This window comes from Taudactylus pleione, unplaced genomic scaffold (assembly GCF_031769625.1).
Source record: "Taudactylus pleione unplaced genomic scaffold, aTauple2 ptg000436l, whole genome shotgun sequence".
In the NCBI taxonomy this organism is placed as follows: domain Eukaryota; kingdom Metazoa; phylum Chordata; class Amphibia; order Anura; family Myobatrachidae; genus Taudactylus; species Taudactylus pleione.
This window is the reverse complement of record NW_028284838.1, coordinates 10,800,763-10,828,161: the sequence shown is the minus strand read 5'-3', so window position 1 is coordinate 10,828,161 and position 27,399 is coordinate 10,800,763. Positions and strand designations below refer to the sequence as shown.

The 27,399-nt window shown below is 43.8% G+C and overlaps 1 protein-coding gene across 1 annotated transcript in view; it reads left to right on the top strand.

Moving 5' to 3' along the window:
- Positions 1-27,399, top strand: part of LOC148505856 (cilia- and flagella-associated protein 57-like) — a 73,577-nt gene that overhangs the window by 31,285 nt on the left and 14,893 nt on the right. Inside the window, exons 10-16 of the mRNA XM_088447657.1 lie at positions 300-473; positions 1,431-1,589; positions 1,849-2,004; positions 2,127-2,220; positions 2,528-2,718; positions 7,478-7,651; positions 23,160-23,318. Of these exons, the coding sequence (XP_088303783.1) occupies positions 300-473; positions 1,431-1,589; positions 1,849-2,004; positions 2,127-2,220; positions 2,528-2,718; positions 7,478-7,651; positions 23,160-23,318 (1,107 nt within the window). The remainder of the gene's footprint in view (positions 1-299; positions 474-1,430; positions 1,590-1,848; positions 2,005-2,126; positions 2,221-2,527; positions 2,719-7,477; positions 7,652-23,159; positions 23,319-27,399) is intronic.

Below are 27,399 nucleotides of genomic sequence, written 5' to 3'. Positions count from 1 at the left end.
TTTGGAATTGTTGAATCAGTAAATCAGGGAATGGAATCAGGTAAATTCATGGTATCCATAAAGGACTTATATTTACAACCTGCCATGAAATGAGGTCTGTGCAAAAGTCTACACAAACCTTTTTCTAGCTAATCTTGTGTGTGAAAAAATGATTCATAACACTGTATTGGTAGATGCATTTTAACCACTCATAAAACATGTTTTTTTTATTTATTTTAATAAAACATTTACTTTCATTTTAGGTTTTGATTACATTTTTAGAGAAATACCCCATGTAGTGTCATTTATCTCTATGTTAGATATTGCAGGAAGTTCCAGCCTTTGATGTCACATACACAGCAGTTGCCATTTCTCACTCTGGGCGGATGGTTTTCACAGGGACATCTAGCGGAACTGTACGTTCCATGAAATGCCCGCTGCCTCTACACAAAGGGTACAATGAGTACCAAGCCCATGCACGGCCAGTGACCAGGGTAAAAGCTTAGCTCTTTACAAGTTTACTAAATTACAAGGTATTCAAGGAACTGAGAAATATTTAACAGTCAACAATTACATTTTAATATGATTGCATTGTTTTCACATTTCAAACAGTATTCAGTTTTAAGCTCCATTCGTGTCTATACTTTGGCTCTGTACTTCTCTAGCATTTAGCTCCATACATCTTTGGTCTTCAGCTCTGTACATTTCTAGGCTTCAGCTCTGTACATCTTTGGTTTTTGAGTCTGTACTTCTCTAGTCTTTAGCTCTGTACATCTTTGGTCTTCAGTTCTGTACATCTCTAGTCCTCAGTTCTGTACATCTCTAGTCTTCAGTTCTGTGCATCTCTAGTCCTCAGTTCTGTACATCTCTAGTCCTCAGTTCTGTACATCTCTAGTCCTCAGTTCTGTGCATCTCTAGTCTTCAGTTCTGTGGATCTCTAGTCTTCAGTTCTGTGGATCTCTAGTCCTCAGTTCTGTGCATCTCTAGTCTTCAGTTCTGTGCATCTCTAGTCTTCAGTTCTGTGTATCTCTAGTCCTCAGTTCTGTACATCGCTAGTCTTCAGTTCTGTGCCTCTCTAGTCCTCAGTTCTGAACATCTTTAGTCTTTGGCTCTGTACTTCTCTAGTGTTTAGCTCTGTACATCTTTGGTCTTCAGTTCTGTACATCTCTAGTCTTCAGTTCTGTACATCTCTAGTCTTCAGTTCTGTGCATCTCTAGTCCTCCGTTCTGTACATCTCTAGTCCTCCGTTCTGTACATCTCTAGTCTTCAGTTCTGTGCATCTCTAGTCTTCAGTTCTGTGCATCTCGAGTCCTCAGTTCTGTACATCTTTAGTCTTTGGCTCTGTACTTCTCTAGTGTTTAGCTCTATGTCTTTTGTCTTCTGCTCTGTTCATTTCTAGTCTTCAGTAATACATTTCAAGCCTTCCATTTCATACAACTCCCTTCTTACAGCTAATGGTGACATTTGATGACCAGTATCTACTGTCCATTTCTGAAGATGTGTGCCTCATGCTTTGGAAAATTTCTGACAAGGAGGGCAGAGCTCTGAAGTATAATAAAGTGGAATATGCTGAGGAGGTCCTAACTACCATTTCTGACCTGGAGGAGAAGGTGAAGAAAACTTCAAACACATGACTTCACAAGAGTATCCAGACTTTCTAAAATCCATACATATGGATCTATGTATTACCCTTCAGTAATTAATATCTAGAAATGATGTATCCCACAACCCATACTTATAATGGTACAGCTTAAAGCAATTATAATGTAAAATAAATAACATTATTACAGTACAGCAGTACTACAAATTGCATATAGTGACAATGTAAAGCTAGAATTTATGAAATTTTTGACTGTTGTTGAATAATAGAAACAGTTGATATTGGAGCTAAAATCAAATGTGAAGGAACTGAAAATGGAGAACGAATATCAACTTCGGGTAAAAGACATGAACTATAATGAGAAATTGAAGGGTCTGACTGAAAAATACATACAGGAAATAGAGTTGCTTAAAACCGCAAACCAGGTAGAAACTTCTTATGCAATTATATAAACTAAGTCCCCATAAACTTCCTTTTACCATCTTGGATGTATATATCATGGAGATGGGGGATAATACACACAGGTCTCGTTTCACTCATCTTTCAGATACTAAAGGCTGAAGCAAAAAAAGAGGAATTGAAACAACATGAAGAAAAAATTTATCTGATAGGAAAACAATCTCGAGAAATGCAGGATTTGGGTATGATATGCAACTTATAGAAATATACATATACATTTTATTTTATTTTAGAAGATGAATATTTGTCCAGACCACAGGATGGCCACCTCTACTGTGTAGATGACAGGATGTTTTCATTTTGTTTTGCTTTTCTTCTCATTTTTAATGGTGAGGAAGGGCTTCTACTGAGGTTCATGGAATAAATGGGTAAAAAAAAAATACAAAATAGTAACTGGTTCAAAATGTATTGTGTGTATAATATCTGGTGTCTAGTCAGGATTATTCTGTGGTCTTATTCCATGATTGTTGCTTTATGTGTGGTACTTAGAGATGGCTATTAATCAGAAGCTGCTGCTGGCGTATGAGAAGTACCAGGAGCTTCAGGTGAAATCACAGCAGATGCAGGAGGATGACCAGAGGCAGCTGCAGGAGCTGGAGGAGAGTAAGACTCAGGCCTTGGAGGAAATTACCAAAGGATACGAGGCCAAACTACACGAGACAGAGTCTCAGCTGCAGCATGTAAGAGCTCCTGATTCCAGAAGTTTCATCACTATCTTCACACTATTATGTTCCCCAGCTTTAATCTATTTCTCATTTATTCCAGTCCATGTTACATCAACAACAAAGTGACATAGCTTCATGATTTGAATGGGTGGAGCTATGTTTGGTTGGTTCAGGGGTGTGGTTTTTGCAGAGTAGGGACATGACCTTTATTGTTCTTAACTGATTTTACAGTGTTGGGAGCAGGAGCACATTAGGACTCCTGGATCATAAACCCAGAAAGTCACTTTCTTTGTTAGGACAGCTCTATATTGGAAGAGCTGTCCCAGTAGGTAGTATTCATGTATATAGGAATTAAAAAATACCGGTATACATGCAGATAAGGTCTGGATGGGCGATACTTGATACATCCCGTTCTGAAGGAGATAATTAGTGAATTGATGTACATAAATGGAATTATTCGATGAAGTTGGGCCTAATCAATAATGAGGAGTATGTATGCAATAATTGTAAAGGGGTCAATGATATTCATTATATTGAATGGGGTTGTTACGATGATGCTGAATTAGTTGATAGTACTGGGTTTTTTTTAGGAAGGGTTCATTTTTAATGAGGGAATGATATTGTAAGGTGATCAAAAATACTCTGCATTGTATGGCGGTCACACTCCTTCTGTATAATAATGTGGTCGCTAATCCTTTATATATTGTATAGCAGCCACTGATGATTTCTGTATTATACAGTGGTCAAGGCGATACTCTATGCATTATATGGTGGTCACTGACTACTATCTACAGGGGAAGGAGTTGGTTGGGGGGGGTGAGCTGAGTATTTGCCTGGTTGACATATTTCTCTTCACTGTTAATAACAGTGCCTCTCAAGGAAATTGCATATCTAATTTGCAAAATATCAGGATTTTTAATTCAAGAGAATGGACCACATTCAACTGTACTCAAACCTTTCCAGTGGAATGCCCCAGTCTCTAGTGTATAACAGTTTGCAGAATGGTATTTGGCTTCTGGGGACAGACTATGGGGCTAATTCTGAGTTGGGAGCAAAAGCAAAAAAGTAAGTTACTTTGTATCTGGACCAAACCATGTTGCAATGCAAGTAGTGCAAATAAATGTATTTATTCATTGCATGCACAGTAAATATCGGCTACTTTTGCATGTAGCCCACAACTGTTGGACATTTTTTTCTACACTGCAATTTAGATCTGATTTAGGACACGCCCCGCTAAAATATAAATCTGCTCATTTTACGTCTGTCTCACCTGCAGTGCAACATGGTTTTACCAAGGTGCAGTTATTTGCTTGTTTTTGCTTTTCTCCCAACTCACAATCAGCCCCTATGTGTTTCTAACATACTGTATTTCAACCCTTCCCATGAAAAACTGGAAGAAAGCCAGTTTAGGGGATCTGTGAAATTAAGTGAAATGACGCAAAATCATGATTTTAATGATGAAATTAGGCATGCGCGCCAACCCCCGTGTTTTTGTTTTAGTTTTGGATCTGTATTTCCTTCAAGGTTTCGAATCTGGTTTTGGCTTCACAAAACCACCCTTGCGTGTTTTGGTTTTGGATCTGTATTTTTCTTTTTTAAATTATATAAACAGCTAAAACGACATAATTTAGGCCTGTTTTTGTTCCTACAGTATTATTAACCTTAATAACAATCATTTTCAGGCACTTCCAGGCATTTTTAACCACCTCACAGCTCACAATATTGAATTCACTATTTTTCACCAATATAGGTCAAAGGCTGCAGCAAGCTGGCTGGCTAAAGTAAGCAACTGAGCAGTGGCATAAACACAAGGCAGTTTAAAAAAATATAGGACATCTATGAAACATTACCACACAGCAGTGGCAGATAGGATGGCAGCTTTATAAACTATAATAATGCCCCAAATTGTGCAATATGTAAAGAAAAGCGGTGCAAGATGGAATTGACCTTGGGCCCTCCCACACACTCTTATGTGGGATATTAAAAAGGACATGCACAGTTTAATAAACCAAGCAGGAGGAGGTTGATGATGAGGGTGTTGGTGGTGGAGATTGCATGTGCTGGTCCAAACTGCTGGTAGCTGATACTGGACTGCTTGTTATTAATTTACAAATTATTAGAATTTTGTTAAACAAATTGCATGAACTTGCTGCAAATGACGTAACAGGGATGAGGTACCTAGATGGTTAATGTCCCTTCCTCTGCTAACTTTGGCTTTACAAATGGAACAGATACCTTCACAACTGTTGTCAGAATTTAGATTAAAATAATTCCACACCCAAGAAGTGGCTTTTCTGGCTTTCTTTTTTTCACGAGCAAGAACTGCTGCCACTGGTGGCAGATTTACGCAAACAAAATCTTCATCATTAACATCCTCTTTAGCATCAGATAGGACACAAATTTTCCCCTCATCCTCCTTTTGCACTTCCTCTACACTATCATCCTGATATTCTAGCACAGCCGTCATGGCGTCAGTGATCCGCTTTGCAACTGAGTGACAGCTGTTATACTTCCTGTATCAAAGGATTGTTTAATAGTCAATTGTTTTTTTAAACTACTACTAGTAGTAGTATTCTTGGTCCCTTTCTGGGATGAAGATCCACCCCCAGCATCAGCAGCAACAGGCGTAGCACTCAAGGATCCTTCTGAGGAATTACGGATAGGAGAGGAGTCAGTCATGCTTATGAAATTGGATACAGCAGGACTACTTCCAATCACGATTGAGGATGTTGATGATGCAGGTGTTGGTGGTGGAGATTGCAGGCACTTGGATCTAACAGAGAGAAGGGAGCAGCTAGGTGACGCTGGACTGATTGTTATGTTTTTAGCCAAAGTTTCTGAATTGGAAAAACTCTTGAATTTGATGAATGCGCTGCAAGTGACGTAACAGGGAAGAGGTTCCTAGATGGTTAAGGTCCTTACCTCTACTCACTCTTGCTTGGCAAAGGTTACAGATGGCTTGACAACTGTTGTCCGGATTTGGTTGGAAATAATTCCACACATGAGAGGTGGATTTTTTGGTCTTTTGCCCCGACATGACAGCAATGGGCTTTGCCTTTTTCCTACCATGGGCAACAACTGTTGCCTGATTTACACAAACAACATCCTCGGCATCAACATCCTCATCATCCTTGTTAGCGCCAACTACAGAAATACCCTCCTCATCCTCCTGGTGCAATTCTACAGAAGCATCCTCGATTTCTACGTCAGCATATTGACTTGTGCTGCTCATCCCATTTGCAGAGGGCACACAAATGGTGGAAGGATGATCCTCTTCAAGTACAGTATTAGAAAGGTCAGACTCACACATGGCAACCGTGGACACACTTGGACTCTCCTCAGGGAGCTGTTACTTTTCTGAGCACACAGTTGGTTCATGTACCGTAGCAATTTAAATTTTCAACACTTCTACAGGGAGAAGGGCTTACATCATCATAAGATGCAGAACCACTAGTCATAAATAAAGGCAAAGGCCTTATCCTTTCCTTGCCACTTCGTGTAGTAAATGGCATATTATAATTTTTTTTTGTTTCTCTGCAACCAATTTAGCTTTTAATTTTTTTCTTTAACACTGTAAAACATTGCTTGTTTAATTTTAGATGCCCTGACTTAAGCCCTGTATGCCCTTGGGCATCGGCTTTAGTAGATGATGTAGATGGACTAGTATCATCATGACTGGTGGCACTGGCAGCAGCTCCAGCACTAGTATGTGGTTCCTGCTCTTCTCTCAACTGATTGTTCTCCATATCAACAAACTCGAATGAACAGCACACACGTCAATTTGTACCAATTTTAAATATTACACTGCGGTATCAATGAAATACAATGTCACAAGATTTTTTTTATGAATAAGAAAAGAATAACACACTGCGTTTCCACTTACAGTGTCAAAATATTTTTATCAAATACACTGTTTCCACCAACAGTGTCACAATATTTTTTACGAATACACTGCGTTTTCCACTTACAGTGTACCAATATTTATTATAAACTGCACTACCACTTACAGTGTCACATACAATACATGAATGAATATTACACTGCGGTCTGACAGGCAGCGTCACAGTAAAAATAAAAATAATAATATAGTACACTGAGGCACAGCACAATTTTTTTTTATTATTTTTGTATTAATTATATTATTATTAGCTTTTATTTTTTTTATGCACTGGGCACCCTTGGATGAACAAGGCACCCCTGGTTGGACACAGCAGCCCCTGCTCCTGGATGGACACACAAACCCCTGGATGCACACAGCAGCCCTTGGATGGACACAGCAGCCCTTGCCCTAGATGGACACAACAACCCCTGGATAGACACAGCAGCCCCTGGTTGGAAACAGCAGCCCCTGCCCCTGGATGGCCACAGCAGCCCCTGGATGGACACAGCAGCCACTGCCCCTGGATGGACATAGCAACCCCTGGATGGACACAGCAGCCCCTGGATGGACACAGCAGCTCCACTCCTGGATGGACACACCAACCCCACCCCTGGATGGACACAGCAGCCCCTGCCCTGGACAGATACAGCAGCTCTTGGATGGACACCGATCCCGCTCATCCCTAGATGAAATTATTGAGAATGATGTTCCTTTTCAAGCATTTTAGTCACAAATAATATGCAGAGTGTAGTGTTTGTGTCCTGTGTATGTGCTGTTACTCTTGTTCATCCATATTCACAGTTTGATACCCAGGACAGTCTGTAGTTACCAGTATGTCCAGGAAGCCCTTGCCCACCATTACTCACCTTGTTTGTATGGTCATGTTTGTCATAGGCCCAAGAGGCAGCACGGCAGCAGCTAAGAGAGTTTGGAGAGACAATAAAACAGATAGAAGAGGATGGAGATGGAGAAATCCAGGACATAAAGATAAAATATGAGTGTCACCTACAGAAGGAGAGAGAAACATTGCTGCATCTGAAGGGAGAGAACGGAATCATGAAGAAAAAGGTAGACAACCATCTCTTCCATGTTCCCCTTTACACTTAGATAACCATATGCTCTCCTGCTGCTGGTAAACTACATTACCCAGCATGCACTGCCAACAAACAAGGTAGACAATATTACTTCTCTGGTGTTCTACTATTTTATTTATTTTTTAAAAGTGGAGAAATTGCCTATTAACCAATCAGCTTCTAACTGTCCTTTATATAGCACAACCTGTACCATTATAGTTAGCAGCTGATTGGTTGATATGGCATCTTCTCCGCTTTATCTCTCTTCAGAATGTAATACATCTCCCCCTTTAAGAGGTTCTATACTGAAGATTCCTAACATTGTCACATGAACTATTTTGTTTATAACAAACTGCAGTCTGAAAACAATTGTCCTCAGAGTGTGTAATTCTGAATTTACTCTTGTAGCCACTCTTGTGTGGTGTCTGTGCCAGTCATGTAAAGTGGTACTCTCCTCAGAGGTCTTTTCAACAAACCTGCGCAGCATGTAGCCCAGAAAGATTGGCAGCTACAGTGTTACCAATCAAAAGGTCAGGGGGATCCATGTCAGTGAGCTAGATCTTGCCCTGTAAAATATGTCAAACACAAATACACATCTAATACAGTGTATAAGAGAGGTTCTGTATCTAAGATACTATAAAACCCCCGTAGGGTGTGAGGAGGAGACTTGAGAAGCGGCGTCAACATAATCAATACTTGAAGGGAGAAGTTGCCATGGCAACCAATCAGCTTCTATCCAGTGCCAGATTAATGTCCACATGGGCCTGGAGCTGAAATTTATGAAGGGCCTAATGTGTGTCGCCAGGGCGGTGTGACCAGTGTTGTGTGGGTGTGGTCTACACAGGTGTTGTGGCCTGTGCTCCTGAGTGCCGCCTTAGTTTGCCTCATGTATGTATATCTTTATATATATATATATATATATATATATAATGTATATATACACACACAGTATATACGCACACATGGTGGAAGCTAGGCTTTCTGTCACCTGAGGCAAAGACTCAGCTTGGCATCCCCACCCATTGGATAGTAGTCACTTCACTGCTTGAATACAGACGTCAGCATTGTAATTGTAATCTAATACCTCTTTTCCACTGCCCAAAATACCTTGGTTATTGCCGTGTCAACCCGGGCAGCGGCTCAGAGGAAAAGGGTCCTAGGAGGCTGTAATCTCTCTCTGCCCAGTGACAGCTGTCACAGACAGCCTCCCAAATGACTGCCCCCACCAGGAAGGACCCCCTCCCCTGGTGCCCGGTTCGCTCCGGTCCGGCATTCAGGGTGGAGTTTCCGGGACTTAGTGATGACGTCATCGCCAAGCGCCAGCACAGCACCCGGGTGCAGTGTGAACGGAATCGACCAGGTCAACGCCGTAATGGAGAAGGGGTAAATCCCGCATCTGACCCGGCTTGGAACCGTGTTCCAAATCCCGTGTCAGACCCAGGATTTTTGTTGGAAAAGGGGTATAAGTTCCTAGTGCACAACCAGAACTACTTCTGCTAATAGAGTACAAATTTAGAGGGATATGCTTAAAAATAAACTAATATAACACTAAGGGGTCTATTTACTAAGCTGTGTTAGGAGATAAAGTGAAGTGTGATAAGGTACCAGCCAATCAGCTCCTAACTGCCATGTCACAGGTTGTGTTTGAAAAATGGCAGGTAGGAGCTGGTTGTCTGGTACCTTATCACCGTTCACTTTATCTCCTAACACAGCTTAGTAAATAGACCCCTAAATAGGTAAATTATGAGTAGTTTATCAAATGATGTAGGGGCTTACTTTTCAAATAATATTTGGAGGATATTCCCCGAATACACTAGTTTTTGTGAACTACCCCAAACTATTAAGGATCCCTTGAATGTATGAGGGTTCTTCGATTTCCGACAGCAGCTGCAGCCCCCATATGTTTCTATGGGGCTGTGAAGCTGTCAGATGAACCTTTCACATTTCGGAGCTTGCCCCGATAGGATAACGGCATCTCCAGATGGCGTTATCCTATAGTAGCCTATGGCCAAAAATTACAGGGAGAGGCCACCTCAGAAATGGCCTCCGCACATGCGTGGTCTGCTGACAGTGCATGCGCAGGACGTCCCGGATATAGAAGGGAAATTATTCATTTTGCGATCATTTCCCTTCTTTACACATCTCAGGGACGAGCTCCTTTTGGAGCCCCTGTTCCTGCAGGTGATTTTTTTGTACATTTGGGGGAAAGTTCATTTCTTATTGCCGCAAATAGTGGCGATAAGAAATTCTAATTATTGGGTCTGAAACCTGATATGCCCCATAGAAATAATTGTAGATCTTATAGTTAAATAAAAATTAGAAATGTATGTTGTGATGGCCTGATACTGGTATACAAATTACACACTTACGACACAACATATAAGATTCATACAAAATAGTCAAATTAAAAAAATTAAAATATAGTTAAAAAAAGGAAAAGTCCACACACTCAGCCACTCAATAGGATTAGGCAGTGTAGACAGTGCTTAGAAGCTCCTGTAGGACACTGTTAGTGAATTATACCCTTCTCACAGGTCCCTAATGTATATGTAAAGTGCTCTGTAACTCTGGGCCTGACTCAGAGCCGCTCGTAAGCGGCCGCTCGTTCGTTCCGAGCGATGTTCGCACATCTGCGCATGCGTATGGGTTGTAATACGCATGCGCGAACCAGTCAGTGCTGTCAGAAATCGTGTGCTCGCAAAATAGCGAATGCCTGCTAATTTGAGTGACAGGGTGAGGCATATGTGGGTGGTAACAGGGGAAGGTGCTTGAAAACGGGGAGTGGAATTCCGAACGCAGGCGTGCCAAAAGGTCAAAACGGGCGTTTTAAGGGTGTGCATAATTAACAAAGCAGCGTCATCGACCACATCAGTTGGTTGTCTTTTAGTCTGAACTGCTCGCATGATTGCGGTAGGAAAATGCAACCACAAGAATAGCGAGCAGTTCATACGCCTTTCGATGTACTTGATTAATCTTATACATAGCGAAGATGACGTATGATGCGAGCGGCCAGGGGGCGTTTTTAACAAAATAACGACCGCATGTTTTGTTTGCTCGTTCAGACATGGAGGCGTCAACAGACCGCAAAGAGCGAACGGTCACTTTAAATAGCCAGCCCCTTTTTCTGAACGAGCGAGCGCAAATAGCGTCCGGCTCTGAATCAGGCCCTCTGGCCCTGATTCAGACCCGGACGCTCTGACAGAACGCTCGCTCTGAATCAGGGCCGGCCTTCTTGTTTTTTAGAGCGGCCTCCTGGCTGCTCGCATAGCTGTGGGTGACCACCCACAGCTATAGCGAGCGGCCAGGAAGATGGTCGCGATGGTCAAGACCATTGCGACCATCGGGCTTGCGACGAGACCCTTGTGGTAGGGTCTCATTCATCGCAAGCCCCAGAGAGCTTTTGGCTCTAACAGAGCCGGAAGCTCTCCACTGACATCACTCGTGATGTCAGTGGGGCCGCCCCCAAATGGCAAGCATTCCCTCGGGAACGCCTCCGTTTGGGCAGCCACCCCCCACGGCCCACCCACCAAACGGGGGAGTATTCACTCAACATCGACAGCTCGCCCCCTTTGGTGCGAGACCTGGAGTGACGGATTACCCATCGCTAGCCAGGTCTCGCGCATGTGCACGACGGAGCCAGCTCCGTCGTGCGCATGCGCTGTGGGCCACCATCGACCCGCTGCAGCCATTTTCCCGGTGACCAGCGCATCCTCTATAGACTCTGGGGCGCACTCTAGTGCCCAGAGTCTATAACTCCGGCACTGGCCGCGCACAGCTCAGTGCGCTGCCGGACAGAGAGGAGGGGACCCATGTCGGAGACTGCACACAGGCCCCCTCCTCTCTAGAAACGCCCCTGGGTTCAGGTCACCACCCCCACTTGGTCTCCCAAACGCCACAGTATGGGACTGTGAGTGACCACGCAGGACTTGTTCTGCACATGCACACACCCACAAACATCCTAGATGTACATAAACCAATGGGACTCTGTATATCTCTGAATGTTCTTAAAACACAATATGCTGCCTGTATTACAGACAACTACAAGGAATACAACGAAGTACAGTAAGTAAAAATCGGTTGTACCACTGACTCACCCCTCCTGGGTTGCAGAGTTACTGTACAATGCTGTACTTGGTCCAGGCTCCAGGAACTGCTGCTCCCAGATGGTTTTGCCAGAAAAAAACCAGGGGACCAGGGGGCTCCCACACTAGTGGCACATTTTCCAGGAGACCAGGGGAGGAGCTTAGCGAGACCAAGGCATAGCAGCACACTGAGGACACAGTGTCGTATGCCGGAGGCGGAGCTTACTGTGGCCAGGGGGCGGAGCTTACCTCGATAAGTGGGTGGAGCTTAGAGTGACAAGGTGGCTCCCCCGCTGTGGGAAAGGACTTCGGAAAGGCCAGGGACGGATCTTAGGGCAACCAGGAGGCAGCGTTTACCGCGACCAGGTGGCTCCTACACTAATGACACAAGTTTGGGGGCGGGGCTTAGCGCGAGTAGGGGGCGGGGCTTTGGTGGTCAATGCAGGGGGGGGGTATGGAGTGGACGATGCCTTTGCCGGTCTGGAGGATAATGTGCTGGGCTGCTGGTGGTGACAGGAAAAACTGTTTCTGTCACCACTGTTACTGTGCACTGCAGGGGATCCTGTGTGGGCCTATTTTCATGGGAGGCTTGGAGCTGAAGCTCCACCCGCCCCATTGTTAATCCGGCCCTGCTTCTATCTATAATTTATCAAGTACATTTTATAAATAGAGCTGATTGGTTACTATGGGCAACTTCTCCACCTGTCCTCTTTAGAAGGTTTAATACATCTCCCCCTTGGTATGGTGCAAGGAATCCTGGAAGTATGTGATGGAGTGTGCATGCTACTAACCACTGACACCGTACACGCTCACAGTGGCAGCAGGGAACGTAGTGCACCTCTCCTCCTTCCAGAACACATTTACGCCTCCCTTCCCTTCAGCAGAGCTCACATTGGCAGCAGGGACCATAGCGCACGTCCGTTATCTCCATCTCCACCGCCGAGTTGCCGCCAGGGAGTCCCGAGCTGAACAGTACAAGCAGCTAGTGAAAAAGTAGGCGGACACTGCTGCCCAGTGCCCGCCTACTTATTGTTTAGTTGGGGGGAAAGTTAGATTTTCCCAACAAGGCGGAACAACAGTTTTTGTGGTTTTTCAGTGAATGATCATCGTTTGCTCCCACACACTAAACGATTATCATTCCAACCGGCTGGTTGGAATGTGTATTTATGTATATGCACTGTACGTATATGTATAAAAGATGCAGCCGCGCCTGTGTGCACCACTGAATTAGGCCTAATGTATGCTAAGGCACCCAAGTGCAAAACCAAAATTCGTAATCTGTTTGGGCCCCCTACCATTAGATACTACATATATACAGTACCAGTCAAAAGTTTGGACACACCTTCTCATTCAATGGTTTTTGATTATTTTAATTATTTTCAACATAGTAGATTAATGCACTTGAGGGTACATACAAAGTTCTTGAAATTTTCCGTATCGACTGACCTTCATGTCTTAAAGTAATGATGGACTGTTGTTTCTCTTTACTGAGTTGAGTGGTTGGTGCCATAATATGGATTACAACAGTAGTCAAATTGTGGTGTCCACTGTGTACTAACTACTAACCCTACCTCTGCACAACACAACTGATGGTCTCAAACACATTAAGATGGCAAGTAATTCCACAGATTGACTCTTGACAAGGTACACCTGCTAATTCAAAACCATTCCAGGAGACTACCTCATGAAGCTGATTGAGAGAATGCCAAGAGTGTGCAAAGCTGTCTTCCAAGCAAAAGGGGGCTACTTTGAGGAATCTAAAATATAAAACAAATTTTGATTTGTTTAACACTCTTTTGTTTACAACATTATTCCATATGTGTTCTTTCATAGATTTGATGTCTTCAGTATTAATCTACTGTGTTGAAAATAATTTAAACAAGCAAAAACCATTGAATGAGAAGGTCGCAGCATAATACATCATGTCCACAACACTGCTGGGAACCGACTCCCGGCAGCATAGCGGACATGGGCCCTCATTCAGAGCCGCACGTTAACAACAGTACGCTCGTTGCGTTCCGATGTTGACTAACCGCGCATGCGTCGGTGTTACACCGCGCATGTGCGTACGGCAGATTGCGAGCTTTTTTTCTCTCGTTCCTAAAATAGCGTACAGGAAGTGACATGTCAAATGTGATTGACAGAACAGGGCGTTTTTGGGTGTTGACGGGGGTGGAGATGAAAAAACACAGGCGTGGCGAGGCGTTTTTGGGGCGTACATACATTAGCAGATGCGAACGTCAAATGTGTTCGGACCGTCTCATACGTCACTGAAACATCCGCTTTCCCTTCAAAATGCTCGCACAGCTTAGGGTCAGGATTACTCGACCACATTGGCGATGGCCTTCTCCTCCGTCCCGGGACTCCACGATGGTGCAGCGATTAATCGTGGCTGGTCAGTAAAGTAATTAGTGTTGGATTGAAATCCGGGTTGGTATGTGTTTGGAAAGCAGTTTATTGGGATAGCACAAAAGCGTACGCAGGTGGAAATCAGAGCTGCTAATGTCATGATTACATAATCAATTAGCGTACATTTTTGGGCTTTTATTTTGGCCACAATTTGGTGGTTATGGCCTATTTTAACAATAATGTCATCATCTTTTAATTAGCTCCCCTTTTTTTTTGTTTACTGTGGAATTTGCATCGCTATGTGTTTTTTTAAACGTTCCTTAAAGAGGCCTTTTTTTTTAAAAAAGAGGGTCAGTTTTTGCGTTTAAGGCCAGGATTAAATGTAACCCATTTGTACAATAATGTCACAATACAATGTCAGTGTTTTGTTTTTAATTTATTGTTTACACACAAACAAATTGGCATAATATTGTATTGCCTTTTTTTGTGGCCAAGATATTTGCTCAAAAAAAAACCAAAACATAACTACTAACATAAGCGTAAATACAAAATTTAAAAACATTTCACAAGAAAGGAGAGGGAAGTTTTGACCAGAAAGGAATATGAGCCAAGCACAGAAGGAAAGTGGGAAAAGTCGCCATTGCTGTCACCGTTTTCTCGCCCGTTTGGCTGGGTGAGGGTGGGCGCCAGACCGGGTCCGGGATGCCATCGGGCTGGCCTGTCCAGAGGCAGATGTTGTGGCCTCTGGACTAGGCACAGGGCTAGGCACATTTGGAGGATTGCCTGATGTTGTGCCAGAGGTAGAGGATCTGGATGTTCCGGCAGGAAGGGAGGTCGGCTCCACCATGTGCTGGCGAACAAGCTGCTCCAGGGCATCGGCGATGCGGATGTTGGCCCTGGTATTTTCCGCCAGGGCCTGAGCAATGGTCACGTTGGCCGCAGCATTTTGCTCCAGGGCCTCAGCCACCCGTATCAGACTGGCGTCCATCCTCTGCAGAATCTCCGTATGGCAATCCGATTTAAAATTGAGTTTTGTGAGGAGGCCCACACACTGCGAGGGGGCACGCCCTGGACTGGCTTCTGCAGGGTCCTCAGCCGGATGTACTGGTTCCTCCCCTGCAGAGTCAGCAGAAATTCTGCGGCCAAGGCTTCCCTCTGGAGCAGACTCATCCGCCTCTGTCTCTGTTAGGAAATTGGAGAAAAGACTCACATTAGAATCTACATATTGGCACAATAGCATTTCTGAGTTGGTGACATCACAAGACTTACCTTGGCCAACATGAGGAGCCGCAAAGTCTGGCATGTCCGTATCCATGTTGGACACGCCAAACACCTCCACAGCCTGCACACACCCCTGTGCCATCTCTTCTAAGTCTGTCAACTCCAATGACACAGGGGTGGGACCCCCACCTGTCCCCCTTGCATGCCTAGCCCTGTCGGCAAGTTTTTGTTTTAGACGATATTTGAAGTCTGCCCATCTGTGGAATGAATTTGGAACCATTATCCTTTTTTTTACAATGGGGTTTGTTTATAGGATGGGAAAGTGTTTACTTACCGCCGTTTGACATCCCGGGCTAGACGGACATAATCACCCACCCTATTGACAGCAACGGCGACCTCCTCCCACATTCTCCACTTCTGGCTTTGGCTCATATTCCTGGCTGCCTGGGGCAGGATGTCAACGCACTTCTGGATCAAAACCTCCATCTCCTTGCTTGTGAAATGTGGCTGCCTTTTTTTTTTGGCAGCTTTGGCGGGTTGACTGGGGCCAGCAGTCTCTTCCATGTCATCCTCCTCAACTATTTGGGTAAATATGCAGATTTAGCCACTTCACAACTTGCACAATATTATGTTTTAAAATACTCATTGACACAAAATGCATGAAGGCCTTACCGCCGCAATTTTGACCATTGTTTCCCTGGTTTGAAGCCATGTCTCTGCTTCCAGCATGAAATCATCCAGAAATTCTATGTGATTTCGTGACGTATTTATACATGCGTCGTTAGTTTGCGGCCGCATCATTGATTGTGCGTCCCTATGATTCATCCTTAATTTGTGCGGGAAAATAAACACTATTTATGGCTTGGTGTGTGTGGATTCGAGGTGGGGTTGTTGGAGTGTTGTCGGTTAAGTGGTTTGGATTTGGTTGGTTGGTTGCGTTTGGAGGATTTTGGAGAGTTGTTTTTTTGTTTGTTTTTGCTACATTTCTTTGGTTTTTCCGTTCGCATTTTTTTCATTTTTTCAACATCCTTTCCTGATTTGGTAAGTTTTGTGCATTCAAATTTGTGGCCAATTGGTGTATTCTTCTGTTTTGTGGTTAGTTAATTTGTTTAACACTCATTTCATCTTTTTTAGTTTTTTTTTGTTTTCGGACCCAAAGAAGTTTTTTGAGGACATCTTATATATTCGAGTTGGGTAAGTCCATTTTTTGTCTTGCATTTGCGAATGAATTACGGCATTTTTGACTGTTGGTGTAGCGCCTTGCATTTGCGAATGAATTACTGCATTTTTGACTGTTGGTGTAGTGACTTGCATTTGCGAATAATTTACCGCATTTTTGACTGTTGGTGTAGTGACTTGCATTTGCGAATAATTTACCGCATTTTTGACTGTTGGTGTAGTGACTTGCATTTGCGAATAATTTACCGCATTTTTGACTGTTGGTGTAGTGACTTGCATTTGCGAATAATTTACCGCATTTTTGACTGTTGGTGTAGTGACTTGCATTTGCGAATAATTTACTGCATTTTTGACTGTTGGTGTAGTGACTTGCATTTGCGAATAATTTACCGCATTTTTGACTGTTGGTGTAGTGACTTGCATTTGCGAATAATTTACCGCATTTTTGACGGCTTATTCATCATATAATCCAGTTTTGCTTTTCCCTTTTCCATTTTTTGGGTCCATTTGAACCCTATTTGACGTACGGTGTGCAATGTAGTTTTCATCGATGGCCAAATGTGTTTTTCCGCTATTTTCTGTGTTGGCTTGCAACAATTTTTAAACAAAAAAAACACCCTCTAAATTTTTGAAGTCTCATTGTTGCCTTTTTTACAGTTTATACGTATCATGACAATACCCCGGCATGTAAGCAGCTATGGATGGTATCAGAAAGCTAAGTTGTTTTTTCTTACTTTTGGGGTGGGTCAAAAGCCTTACATTGTAAACTTTGAATTTCAGGTAGATCTGGGGCGAATTGTTCTGGCCCTGCTCCCGGAAGACGACCAACCTCAAACTCGTCCCAGGCGTAGGCATCGTAGGCATGCAAGGCCCCAGATATTTCGAACACGTGTCACCCTTTTTGGAATGCCCGATGATGAGGTTTTAAGACGCTACCGTCTACCTCCCAAAATCATCATAGACACTCTCTCATTAATAGAAAGTGATCTTGAGCGGCAAATTGACAGTCCAACAGCAATACCACCACTGACGCAATTTATGGCGGTGTTACATTTCTGTGCCTCAGGATCGTTTCAAACAACGGTGGGAATAGTGGCGGGCATCTCCCAATCCTCCTTTTCCCGGATCCTGAGGGCAGTGATGGAGGCACTTTTCAAGCACCTCCATCATTTTATTCAAATGCCTTTGGATATGGGTGCCCTTAGTGTGGCCAAGGCCAATTTTTACCAAATAGCTGGCTTCCCACACATCATAGGGGTTGTGGATGGTACTCACATACCACTTCAGCCTCCAGCACGGCTGGAGGCCATATTTCGAAACAGGAAACACTATCACTCCCTGAATGTAATGGTGGTATGTGATGCCTCCCTCCAGATCCTGTCCCTGAATGCTAAATTACCAGGAAGTGCACATGACTCCTTCGTCATCCGGCAATCAGGGATATGGCAGAAATTAACCAACCTACAAGCTGGTGATGCGTGGCTTCTGGGTAAGTGGAGACCTTTAGTACATAACAATGTTAAGCTTGATACACAGTGTTCCTGATGTGGTCTATTTTTGTTCACAGGAGACAGTGGATACCCTTGCATGTCCTGGCTGCTCACTCCTTATTTGGCTCCCACACCAGGGCCACAAAGTGCGTATAATTCCGCACTTACAGCCACCAGGCAAGTGGTGGAGCGCTGTATCGGCCTTTTAAAAGGCCGATTCAGATGCCTCCACCGCTCTGGTGGCGAGCTCATGTATGTGCCGGATATGGTGTCTAAAATTGTGGTCCTGTGTGGGATATTTCACAACATTGCCATAAGGAGTGGTGTCCCAATGCAGCCAGAGGATGCCTTACCTGAGGATGGCCCCCCCGAGGTTGGTCGAAGGTCAGTATGTGGGGGGGCCATACGCGATGATGTGGTGGCCAGATTTTTTAGGTAAGTTTGTTCAAAACTCCAGTGTTTATACCTAATGTGTTTGTTTTTTTTTGCAAACATCTAATTTTTTTTTAATTTTCTCACCATCTTCTGTTTGTTCACATAATCTTTGGCACTCCAACGCTCACTACTTCCTGCTACCCTTACCAAACCTGGATCTGGTCCTTTTGGGCATATATTCTGGAACCCATATCGCAACGCCATGTTTGTGGAATCATGTTGGCATGGTCCTTCGTCAACCAGTTCTTGATTTTGTGTTTTTATTTATTTTTTTCTTGGTATGTGTTGTATTTGAATTTATCACTGTGTATTTTTTTTGGGAGTGACCACTTTGTTTTCTCTGTTATGTGGTGAATAAATGTTTGAAGAGTGAAATGGTCTTCCTTTTTTGGGACGTTAACAGCAAGTGTAACCAGGTTAACACAAGTTACATTTGACTAAGGGGTAAACCAGTACTGACGCCAGTTGAGCAAAACTGAAATATGTTTTCAGCTTTCCAATCCACACCAAAAGGAAGCCTGGCCCAACCTTGGGATTTGTAAGATTGGCCTAAGCAGCTTGCGCACCAAGTAGGAACCTGGAAAATGTAGAAATCTGAAATTGACACTACACCCAAAAAGGGAAATTACATTGTTACTGTTATGTGTTTCTGGTGTCTGTTTGACATACAAAGACAAAACACAATCTAACTTTTAACAAAGGGAAATCCTTGCAGGAACTTATGTCAGGCTAAACTATCTTGGTTTTGGTTTTTAAAAATGAGCCACAACGTATATTTGTCTTTAAAAATTTATTTGGCAAATACAACAAAAAAAAAAAAACTAATGCCGAAGGAGGCCAGACAGCCGGTCGAGGGCCACCAGAAGGCCGATTACATGGTGGCGCATCTGCCCCACAACATCCGCCACCTCTTGCCGACGCCTCTGTTCCTCTGTGGGTGAGAAAAGTGTGTGGGTTAATACAACAATAGGGACTCCACAGAAAAACATTAAAAAAAAAAGAAATCACTCCTAAACCCAAAAACATAAATAAAAAGGGTGGGCTGGCAAAAATACAAGGCCTAGGTACAAATTCCCACAGGTATGATATGTGTATGCTTAAATCACCAGGAAGAGGTAAAGGCAAACCTTCACAATCAACAAAAGTCAAGCCACAAAAACACGAAGAAAGGCACGACACATGATTACATACAAACAGTTTGTGCTTTAAAAAAAAATTATAAAAAACATACCGGGAAACAAATCGGGAGCTCCGGCAAAACCTCCATGATCCTCCTCGGAGGATCCGTCATTCCCCAAAGAATGGGGCGGAGTTATGCTGGACTCCGGGGAGGGGGTAATTGGAAGAGGGGTGGGTGGAGGAGAGGGGGAAGTGGGACGGAGGGGAAGGAGGCCCGACATTTCCGGGAGAGGGTCTGGGAAGGATGGGGAGGAGTGGGGAATAGGCGAAAGATTTGGGGTGGAGTGTTGGCTGGGGGTTGGGGAGAGTGGGCGGGAACGCCGACGTTGACGGCGGAGTCTTGGCTGTCCCCCTAAAATATGTCAAATAAATTGCGTTTAGTTTATGGACAAATCCGGGCAAACAAACAAAATAAAAAAAAGAAAAAAGAAATAAAACCAAAAAAAATAGCAGTAGAATTAAAAATTCATAAAAAGAGGGAAAACATGCAGACGCAGATATGAGTACAAATAATAAATAGAACAGACAGGAAAACATGCAGACGCAGATATGAGTACAAATAATAAATAGAACAGACAGGAAAACATGCACACGCAGATATGAGTACAAATAATAAATAGAACAGACAGGAAAACATGCAGACGCAGATATGAGTACAAATAATAAATAGAACAGACAGGAAAACATGCACACGCAGATATGAGTACAAATAATAAATAGAACAGACAGGAAAACATGCACACGCAGTTTGCCCCACAAACACAAACATTAAAACCACAATACATAACACTTACTTGCCAGGATCTGCATGCGAAAGCATGCCAGCAAGCGGGGCGTTCGCCGTTGCAGGTCGGACCACCTGCGCTCCAGCTGCCCGATGTTGCGGCGTGATCCGAAGGACCGCAGGCGGGACCGTACCTCCGCATACGCGGAGCGCTTCTGCCGGTTGGTCATGGGTTCTGGCTGGCTGGTGATCCGGCGATCCATGACCTCCGTAAGCACCAGCAGCTCACGCCTGGTGAATGCGGAGGCTCTCATGATGGCAATGGTGTTTTTCTTAAAAATCATTTTTGATAAAGTGTGTAAAAATTTTCTGATTGGCTAATGTATTTTGGAAATTAACAGGAGCAATTTTATTGGTTAGTGTATGAGTCATGTGTTCGACAGGGCCAGAAATCTCTGGAGAGTTAGGATAGGCTTGATGCAGTGACATGCGTAAGCAAATTTAATTAAAGAAATGAACCCAGGGAAATATGCGGGGACACACAGCAATAGTACAATTGTTTAATTGTGGTTCACATGTTTTTTAAACAATAAAAGCGAATGTTTCATCCGTACGTATTCTGCGGGTAAACACAAACACAGACAAGAGTAAAGTTTCTTGCATTGTGTTGAAAAAAAACAAACAATTAAGCTAATTGATACATTGATTGGCATGATACGATTGATGGAGGTAGGCAGAATAAAGGAGCAGGTAATCGACATCTGACAAGGCCACTTCCTGTTTATACTTGTGCGTGCGTTCCTTTCAAGCCATTTCGGGGATGTACGCTCGCTATTTCGTACGCTCGTTAGTTAGAGGAGGGGTCGTCAGAGTTTAGGGAGGAATTTTAGATGCGAACGAAAATACGAGCGAGCCATTGAATTTAAATATTTTTGTACGTACGCCTAACGTACGTGCGCCCGCTTGCGTGCGGCTCTGAATGAGGGCCATGATCTAGTACACTGCCAGGAGCAAACGTAGGATTTTGAGTAGGGGATATATATAGATAGATAAGATAGATATACACAGCTATATTTATAGGTAGATAAAGATAGAGGTATGGGGAAGACAGAGGGAGAGAGACAGAGAGAGGGACTAGGATAGCTATATCTACAAGTGATTGGCTAGGCTCCGCAAGGGTGTTATTATCATTTTATTTTTGTGAGAACACAAGCCCCAGATTGCCATGGCATTGGCTGGTAGACGTGTGCAACGTTCTTCTCAATTCGGTGTAGGAAAGATTTAGCACTACAGCTGCTACTGAACTATAATATACAACCTGATCGGCCAGCCCAACACACAGAGAGAAGTATTTCAATCATCTCAGATGGAGAAAAATCCCATTAGATACAAATATGGGAGTAATCCCGGCCGGGAGTGGAGCACAACATAAATTTGAGAACACATTTGCAGTTATCTGGTTATGGCGCTGTACAATTATACTCCCTTACTAACATACATAAGTATACACCATACTATGTACTGTCATGGCATGCATCTTACAACAGAGAATGACAGAAATGTACAGTCTACTCAGTGCTGATACATGTATAGTGGTAATGATGGGAGAAGAGAGAGAGGGTGCAGAGGGAGGGAGAAAGGGAGGGAAAGAGAGGGAGGGAGGGACAGGGAGCGAGAGAGAGAGGGGGCAGAGGGAGAGAGAAAGGGAGGGAAAGAGAGGGAGAGAGGGACAGGGAGCGAGAGAGAGAGGGGGCAGAGGGAGAGAGAAAGGGAGGGAGAGGGAGGGAGGGACAGGGAGCGAGAGAGAGAGGGGGCAGAGGGAGAGAGAAAGGGAGGGAAAGAGATGGAGGAAGGGACAGGGAGGAAGAGAGGGGGAGGGAGTGGGACAGAGGGATGGGGAGGAAGATAGTGAGCAAGATAGAGGAAGAGAGAGGGGGAGAGAGACAGAGATGGTGGGAGAAGGGGCAGAGAGACAGAGAGAATGGGAGATTAATAGCATGCACACACTACCTGTTTAAGCTGCAGCATCACCATCAGCTTTCGGACGGTTGGAGGCGGGCGCCTCACAGCATTCACAGGTGCATGGTTAGGGACAATGCCTAACGCCATGAGGTGCCCGTCTCCATCCATAGTCACTGTTAGCCATGGTCGGGTCCGACGCCCATCAGAGTCAGTGAGTGTGTGCTTTTTTTTGCTACTGGGAACTGGCCAGGTTCCGGTCAGTATTTGCTGCAGTGTGGAGGCCCCCAAGGTGTGGGGACCCACCCCTGGGCGACCGCCCCATCCGCCCCTCCTATTATCTGGCCCTGTGTATACACACTATGTAGACAAAAGTGATAGGACACCCCGCACAAGCGGAATGCATACCATTGCAAACGAGGTACAAATGGCCACTAATGTGGCGGTTTCAACAAGAACACTTCGTAGGAAGGCCCATGCTTGCAGCTCTATGGAAACTAATGCTTTTATCAGGACGACAATGCCACCTGTCATGTTTCCAGGGCGATGCTCTGGTATACAGAAAATGTGGCAACCAGGATGGACTGGCCAGCTCATTGTCCAGATCTTAACCCCACTGAGAACCTCCAGTACTAATTGGAGCAATGGGTGTGTTCTAGGCTGACTCTACCTTCTTCAGTGTCACAGTTGGTCACTGTACTTAAGGCGGAATGGAAAAACGTACCACATGCTGTGTCCAATCACTTTTGTCTATATAGTGTATATATACACATACTGTACATATATGTTATAATAAACTGGAATCATTTAAAGAATAAAGAAAAATTAAAAGCCATTGAACAAAAATGTGAATGTGAGTCTCTGCTAATGCTGTTCCCTACACAGTTCAGTAGTCTACAGAAAGGAATTGAGGAACGTGCTACAGATATTGAGAGGATGAATATGGAGCAGCAGAAGTTGCAGGATGTTATCAAATCTCTGGAGACGGTCATCCAGGGGCTGAAGAGAGACATTCAGGGGCGGGATGAAACGATACAAGACAAGGTGAGAACAGGGACCTAGTCAGGGCGATATCACATCTTCCTGGACTAAAATGCTTGAAATGTATGCAAAGATCTTTTCATCCATCGCTATGCTGTCTGGTGTATCTGTACCAGCTACTGCAGTTTTAAGGTCCAAAAATGTATGTGGTCCTCGTGCTGGTTTGGTAATTTGGGGTCTGATTCAGAGGTGCTCGTAATGTTGATGCGCACGCAAACGGCCAATGCTTTCAGTCTGCTAATTGTCTGAGTCACACTGCGCATGCATCCCGATGGTTATTGCTGGGATCCACAGGACAAATTTGGATGCAGAGAGAGGCAATTTTGGTGGGTATTTCTGGGTGGTAACAGGGGGCAGCTTGCCAAACACGGGCCTGTCACGGTCAGCGATTGTGTCTTATGATGCCGCTGCAGTGACACCAGCTTACATGTTCAGACAAAGATTCTGCGCCTCTATAGGGCTGGTGCAATGTACAATGGTGCGAACGTCTGTGCATCTTAATACGCTCAGCAGCAGATTAGCACCACAGCTGATGGGCGTCTCTGTACGAATACCATTGGCTCCTGCATCAGCATAAAGAGGCAGACGCGATGCGACAAAATACAAAATCGTGCATCTCTGAATCAGGTCCTTTGTGTCTATAGGAATATAAAGTATCCTGGAGATTAATACAGATACTACAAGAAGCTGACACCCGTCCTTAAGGTTGGTTGGGAAGCTCAGGCAGATAACAGGCATTAGTGCCAGATGATGTCAGGATCAGAATCAATCAGATGATCAGTTTATCCATCATATGTGCTGATCGCAATACTTTCCATTAAGATAAATGGTGGGAGTGACATTATCAGGTTATTTGAATGACTGGAAAGTGGAAACAGCTACTATTGGTAAGGGCCTGGTGCACAGTGAGTATTATGCCAGTTTGTGCAGCATGCGAGTGTGCATATTCGCCCATGCAGATTTGCGCGATTCTGGATGTGCTAAGCCTTATAAAGTGGAAAGTGATAAAGTACCAACCAGTCAACTCCTAACTGACATTTTCAATCACAGCCTGTAACATGACAGTTAGGAGCTGATTAGCTGGTACTTTATCACTCTTCACTTTATCACTTTCCAAGGCTTAGTACATCCTCCCCTCCTGTCACTTATGCCTACTTCTACTTAACAGGCATTCTAGAAGCTAATATCAATGATGATGGTCACCAGTACTAGCCAACTGTTTGTGATTAGCTGATTATAAATACTTCTGATTCTAAGGGCTCTATTTACTACCATCCGCATATTGAATGCAGATTGTAGTGTGATATTACCGAGTGAAGTCGCATTGCGAATTCAGGCAATATCACAGAGATTTACTACAAATCCTTTACAGGGACAGAGCTTGCGATAAAGTTCTGTCCCTGCAAATCCCCTTCGGAGCCTTATCACGGTATTTTCGCAAAAAATACTGTGATTAAGTGCCCGCGCATGCACCGACCGGTCGCCGCTGCTACCCCCCCCTGGCGCTAAGCCCCGCCCCCGGCGCTAAGCCCCGTCCCCGCGATCACGGACCCCCCCACGACCCCCCTCTCCCTTAATTACACTTACCTGCATGCTCTGGGCCTCCGGTGATGTTCTCCATTCCTCCGGTCAGGTGATCTCCCATACTGCACTGGGGCCCGATCACCTGATGACCGGGCAGCAGTGCACTATGGGAGACCAGCTGACCGGAGAGGAGTCATCACCGGAGGCCCGATCACCGGTCCCTGGAGTCAGGTAAGTACATTTTTTTTTCTACTATTTTTTTTTTCTTTTTTTTTTACAGTAATCAGCTTGCGGTCTGTTTAGACCACACAGCTGATTACTGGGACCGACTCCCGGCTCTGCTCTCTCCGTTAGAGCAGAGTAGGAGGCCGGTAACCGGGGGATACCCTGGATAACGCCACCTCCAGGTGGCGTTATTATCACAGGGCTTTCCCCGATATTTTTTCACATTTTATTTTTAGTAACTCTGGTCGGATCACATTTCACATTACAATTATGGGAAATGCGATCTGCTTTACTAAAAATAAGTGATACTTAGGGGTTGGAGTAGAATTTTACAAATTCTACTCCAATTGCCCTGTAATAACTATAGGTGATACTAAAATAATGTGAAAAGGGTGTGAAAAAAACCCTTTTTCACTTTATTTTAGTCAAAATAATGTTAATAAATAGAGCCCTAAGGCTTTCTACATTGCTCAAGCAGAGATTTTGCTTTTGTGTGTCTATTTTAGCAAATGGTTTTGGACGGGTGTTGTTTCTGATGTAGAAGAGAGATGTTTTCAGTTTTATAAATGGGAATGCAAGTAAAACAACTGAATAAAAACATAGGGATAACTTTGTGACGTATGCCTGGTGTCTATCAGGCGCATGTGCTAGTGGAGCCAAACTGCTTGTATGTTGCGATGCATACACCTCAGTATACAGTATGGGTGTAAGTAGTAATCAGGGGCGTAACTAGAACTTTGTGGGCCCCATAGCAATATTGTGAAGGGCCCCCCACCGACTCGGGTCTACAGCAGTGTGGGTATCCTAACCGTTGGGATGCCGATTACATCCCATATGTATTGTATATACATACTGCACATACATACATTATATATATATATATATATATATATATATATATACATAATCCAGAAAATATTAGGTGGCACTCAGAGTAAATATGCAAAAGAATAACACGGAGCCGTTGCTCGTCAACGTTTCAATTCAATTACAGAATTTTCGTTAGGACATAAAAAAGCAAACAGCATACACACACATTATATATATATATATATACATACATATACACAGATTTATATATATATATATATATATATATATATATACAGTCAGGTCCATAAATATTGGGACATTGACAGAATTTTCAGATTTTGGCCTCTATTCACCACCACAATGGCTTTGAAATGAAACAAACAAGATGTGCTTTAACTGCAGACTTTCAGATTTAATTTGAGGGTAATTACATCCAAATCAGGTGAACGGTGTAGGAATTACAACGGTTTCTATATGTGCCTCCCACTTTTTAAGGGGCCAAAAGTAATGGGACTATCAACTCAAAAGCTATTTCATGGACAGGTGTGGGCTATTCCCTCGTTATTTCATTATCAATTAAGCAGGTAAAAGGTCTGGAGTTGATTCTAGGTGTGACATTTGCATTTGGAATCAGTTGCTGTCGACTCTCAATATGATATCCAAAGAGCTGTCACTATCAGTGAAGCAAGCCATCATTAGGCTGAAAAATCAAAACAAACCCATCAGAGAGATAGCAAAAACATTAGGTGTGGCCAAAACAACTGCTTGGAACATTCAAAGAAAGAACGCACCGGAGAGCTCAGCAACACCAAAAGCCCCGAAAGACCACGGAAAACAACTGTGGTGCATGACAGAAGAATTATTTCCCTGGTGAAGAAAAACCCCTTCACAACAGTTGGCCAAATCAAGAACACTCTCCAGGAGGTAGGTGTATATGTGTCAAAGTCAACAATCAAGAGTAGACTTCACAAGAGTGAATATAGAGGGTTCACCACAGGATGTAAACCATTGGTGAGCCTCAAAAACAGGAAGACCAGATTAGAGTTTGCCAAACAACATCTAAAAAAGCCATTACAGTTCTGGAACAACATCCTATGGACAGATGAGACAAAGATGAACTTGTACCAGAGTGATGGGAAGAGAAGAGTATGGAGAAGGAAAGGAACTGCTCATGATCCAAAACATACCACCTCATCAGTGAAGCATGGTGGTGGTAGTGTTATGGTGTGGGCATGTATGGCTGCCAATGGAACTGGTTCCCTTGTATTTATTGATGATGTGACTGCTGACAAAAGCAGCAGAATGAATTCTGAAGTGTTTCGGGCAATATTATATGCTCACATTCAGTCAAATGCTTCAGAACTCATTGGACGGCGCTTCACAGTGCAGATGTACAATGACCCGAAGCATACTGCAAAAGCAACCAAAGAGTTTTTTAAGGCTAAAAAGTGGAGTGTTATGCAATGGCCAAGTCAATCCCCTGACCTGAATCCAAATGAGCATGCATTTCACTTGATGAAGA